Source organism: Dermacentor silvarum, chromosome 3, assembly GCF_013339745.2.
Source record: "Dermacentor silvarum isolate Dsil-2018 chromosome 3, BIME_Dsil_1.4, whole genome shotgun sequence".
NCBI lineage: Eukaryota > Metazoa > Arthropoda > Arachnida > Ixodida > Ixodidae > Dermacentor > Dermacentor silvarum.
In genome coordinates this window covers 12,278,400-12,282,778 of record NC_051156.1, presented here as the reverse complement: position 1 = coordinate 12,282,778, position 4,379 = coordinate 12,278,400, and the positions used below count along the sequence as shown (strand labels likewise).

The window sequence follows — 4,379 nt, the reverse complement described above, 5'->3', positions numbered from 1 at the left end:
GAAATTATATTTGAGCAGCTCTGTTAGCGTCCACACAACAATGGTTGCTTGTGTACTGTCAAATGTGCATATGCTGTGGCCTAAAGCTCACGGCACGGTGCGAAAACGTGCTCGCAGCGAAAGCGAAACATTGTGTGCGGACATGGATGCAGACGCGCAGTCTGTCGCTCCGAACCCGTGCGATCGCTTCATTGAGGCTTCATTCTGTTATGCTCCATTTGGTTGTACAGACAGCACACTATAACATATTTCACATAGTCTGCTCTCAGCGACTGCCTACCTTTCCCGCAAGAAGCTGGTTCGGGGGGACTCCATCGCGTCAACCGCGCGCAATGGGCGTTCACTGCACGTATTCGGTAAAGAGATGGCGCCTGTAAACTATTCTGCGCTTTCTGTTTGCCCAAGGTTATTTTGACAGTAAGAGACTCCCCTCGCTTTGAGAGTACTTACAGAAATGGCCAGGAGGGCTCCCGCGTGGTGTTCTTATTGAGCGCCGACAGCCAAACCTACGAGGAGCGCGCCACGTTATCCCTCATACTACGCAAGCGAGGCACTTCGGACAGATGGCGACTCCGTAACTCCTCGCCCCCAATATAGAATGTCCAACTGTTGCCCAGCTTAGCGTCACCGATTCGACATAGCTACCCGGCTGTCGTGGTGCGGTGGGGCCGAAAACGCTGAAGTATATCGGGCGGTTAAAGCCACGCGCTAGCGAAAATTGTTGGGCTCGCACGTTGCGCCGTGGCGGGGGACCAGTGTGAAAAACTGGTGACACAGCGGTCATCAGCCAATCGTTGGTGCAATGACGGCCTGGTCGATCAACAACGGTTGCGCATACCGCCTATTAATAGACGGGAAAATGCACATGCGCACCGCCCCGGTTGACCTTAATGCCGAAGCCTCTGTCAGTCATCCGAAAGGCGATATGCGCATCCAAGCAGAATGCTAAACTGATGCTATCACAACGCGTCGCTGTCATCCGTTCAGTATCAATCATGTTGCGTCACTTAATTTCGCGTGCTTGGCGGAAATCGCTGCGCGAAAATGATGAATGCGTGTTCCTCATTCGTCGGCGAAGGCAATATGCCAGCAAAAAGGCTAGATGTGGGCGTTGCGCTCAGTTTGAAACAGCAAGCCAGGAAAATACAGAGGGAAGCCGTGGGTTAAAATTTTATTCTGCGTAGAAGTATGTGTACAAATATACTCTGACAGAAGAGCCATAAATAGCACCAATTGCAAGAAAAGTGCAACGGCTAGCGCATATAAATTACAGGGGTATAATAAAAAGTGTCCAGGAGAACAAACTCAAGGGCCAGAAGTCGCACAGGTTAGTCTCGAGCACAATAAGACTTCCCGATATCAGAGCTCCTGAATGAACTCAGAGTCCAGGCCGAATAACGGTTCGTCCCGGCAATTGGTGCGGCGGGTCCACCACTCCAGTACGTTCGGATGCGGCCGCCGTCGCACCGGCGTCTCCCAAAGTGCGTGGCACAGGGGACAAAGCAAGTCGCCTGCAGGTACAACAGAGCAGTTCCGCTTCCATGCGAAGTAGCTGTTGTATTTTGCAGGGTCGTCAAGCAAACTTCGCAAGTAATTCGCCAGTTCTCCCTTACCATGTAGCTCTGCGGAGCTCACCACCGAATGCTCGGGCAAGTCCAGCGTTGCACCGGGCGGCGTCAGGACGACGGGAACGACGTCGTACTCGAACGCGTCATAGATGAGCTCGTATGCGCTCTGGAAGCACACGGGCTCCAGGGAGACCACTAGGAAGTGATACTGCTGGGCAATGTAGCCGATGCACTCGGACGGAGAGCCGCACTCGGAAGCTCCGCAAGCTGGGAAGAGGCGGATGCGGACGGTGCCCTCACCGTCGACGGTGCGGTGAAGCACTTCGCTTTCGAACCGGTTCTCCTCGCAGTCATCCACTAACCATGCAGCGTCTCTTCGCGGCTGCTCGGTAAGGCGAGACTGCTCGTGCTCTTCGGCGGAGGCGTCGCAACGCCACTTCTCGTACGGGACCACAACGTCAGCGTCTTCACGGCGGCCCATAGTCCAGTTGAACAAGTGCGTTACCAGTGGAAGAGACAGCGATGAATTTGTGAACCTTCCTCCCTTTCCCATGGGCGGCAGATGGGCCCGGGCCCAGAAGACCCACATCTGGGGAGCCGCACGCGTACCAGGCAAGTCGTACTGGTCGAAGAGCTCAGCATAAAAGACGACGGCATCACTCCTCTCCAGGCGGCGCCGCTTGTTCGTGATCTCGCATACTTCTGCATCGCGTCCGTCGGCCTTGCACTGGATAGTGGCGTTCCAGGTTGCAGCGTCGCCACCGACGCGCTTCGATAGTGGATGCTCTCGCCGCACGCGTGGGTTCCACAGCAGTAGGCGGGGAAGCCCGTTGTCGTCCGTGCGATTGCGCCACGGAAGCCACGGCGGCTGCGGTATTGGAGTGGCCGGCGTCGGCTTCAGGCTCTCGATGATAGTGATAACAGTGGCAACAATGGCGGCCACGACGATAAGGCATATGATCGCGAGCAAGCAAAAGCGACTTTTGCGTCTTTCGAACCACGTGCGAGGCAATGAACCGTAAGTATGGAACTCGTCGGAGCTATCGGATAACTCGGAGGCAGCGCGCTCTTGAAGAGGCTGGTCCTCTGGCGTTACGCCAGTTCCGGGTCCCAGCTCTGTGGAATCGATGGGCTCGTACTCGCCATGCCCGGCCCCTTGGATTTCGGGACCACTGTGAACCGTCTGGCGCAAGTGGTACGGAACCGCCGCGTCAACCACTTTGCGCGGGCTACCGCCAGACGAGTGATGAGGACGATCGGGAGGCAGGCCACCTCGTTGGGGTTGTTCAACCGTCGTAGAGCCGGCGGCACCCTCAACGGTGATCGCCTCATACTGAGAGCGAGTGAGGCCTTTAGCGCCAGGCTCGCGTTGCACGGCTCCCTGGGCGTCGAACAAAACCACTTCATCCTCCCCTTCCTCGGTACCAGTGCGAGACACGTGCCGCGAATGCTCGGAGGACTCAGCACTCGAGCCCCGGGAACTGCGGAACTTCACTATGGAGGAGTGGGATGCGCTGGGCTTTCGGCCACTCGAGGGCTGGTCCGCCATGGCAGTGCTACAAAGAAGCGCCAGGTCAAGATCACGTACTGAGGATGACGCTCGAAAAATAAAACGAAGCGGTAGAACACACGTGATGCATGAAATGAAGACTGCTTAAGAAGCGAGGAATGTCATGGGAACGAAAACAGAAAGATGTCAGTCTGGTACAGTACAGATAGTTTGCACGCGACGACATGGACGCAGCTTCTCACCGCTAGCACCAATAAATACACGGCGGCCACCCTAACCTCAATGCGCCGCACACAGCTTTTACTTTAAGGGACATATTCACGGTTACTGTCGCACGTAATGCAAAATGTGCCTGTCGCGATTTCACGCAGTTTCCCGAGGTGCTAGTACCGCAAGATGGTGGGCGCCAAGATGTTATTGCGAACCTCCAATAATTATACTCTAGGGGCATTGCAAGCAATCCAATCGTCGAAGCAAAAGCTCCTCTTGCATTAGGATTAACTTACGCGTGCTGCAAACACAGCCACTCAGTTCAACCAACTTTACCAGCCCACGCCGCCGAATTACGAGGCATAAGGCGCGACAATTTTCACCTTCAGTAACTGAAATAAAGCGAATTTCCGTAACGACTATATACATGAAGAACTTTCGGCTGCATAACAGTATACAAGCCTAACAGATGAGCCCTATGCCCCCTTGATTGCTGGAGATCATCCTGAGGCACGTTCTACGTTACACGTCATAAGCACACACTTACTCTAGCGGGAAACGCATCGCAATGAGTAGCCTTTACTAAAGTCGTTTGTCCTAAGCCGACAGCGACACCGCGGCGCAGTTGAAGCGAGTGCCCAGCCTACCTTGCGTTCCGTCAGTAGCCCGGTGCCCTGTGTGCCTGGTGCGTGTCTGTCGCCAGGCAGGTTCTGTGGACGAGTGAAAATTTCCGCGTGATTTCCTTCGCTTTTCAAGGAACACTTGCTCGAAGAAAAAAAGAAAGAAAAAGGGAAAGGAGCGCTCAAATGCGTAACACGTGTCGAAAATGCAGCATATTGCCCATGCAAGTGGGCAGTCATGTGCGTGGTAAGATTTGGCTATCGCACAGGTTCGCCCAGTGCTCTGATGTATACGCAAACGCTTCTTGATAAAAGGAGAGTCGCGGCGCCATAACCAAGCAAAAATACAAGCCCTGCATGCAAGCTCCAAGTAGCTTAGCAGGAGGTTGCTGGGGCGAAATACAAGAACATTCGTGTGCTTCCAGATGAGGATGCCCTCCGCAAAGACATCTCTCAGAATCGGCTGTACAG

General features: G+C 54.5%; 1 protein-coding gene across 1 annotated transcript; it reads right to left on the bottom strand.

Moving 5' to 3' along the window:
* Positions 1-1,163: 1,163 nt before the first annotated feature.
* Positions 1,164-4,050, bottom strand: LOC119443735 (4-galactosyl-N-acetylglucosaminide 3-alpha-L-fucosyltransferase FUT6). The gene is made up of 2 exons (XM_037708441.2): positions 3,936-4,050; positions 1,164-3,124 (listed from the first exon to the last, which is right to left on the bottom strand). The coding sequence occupies exon 2, from the start codon at positions 3,115-3,117 to the stop codon at positions 1,360-1,362; it is 1,758 nt and encodes a 585-aa protein (XP_037564369.1). The 5' UTR covers positions 3,118-3,124; positions 3,936-4,050; the 3' UTR covers positions 1,164-1,359.
* Positions 4,051-4,379: the final 329 nt, after the last annotated feature.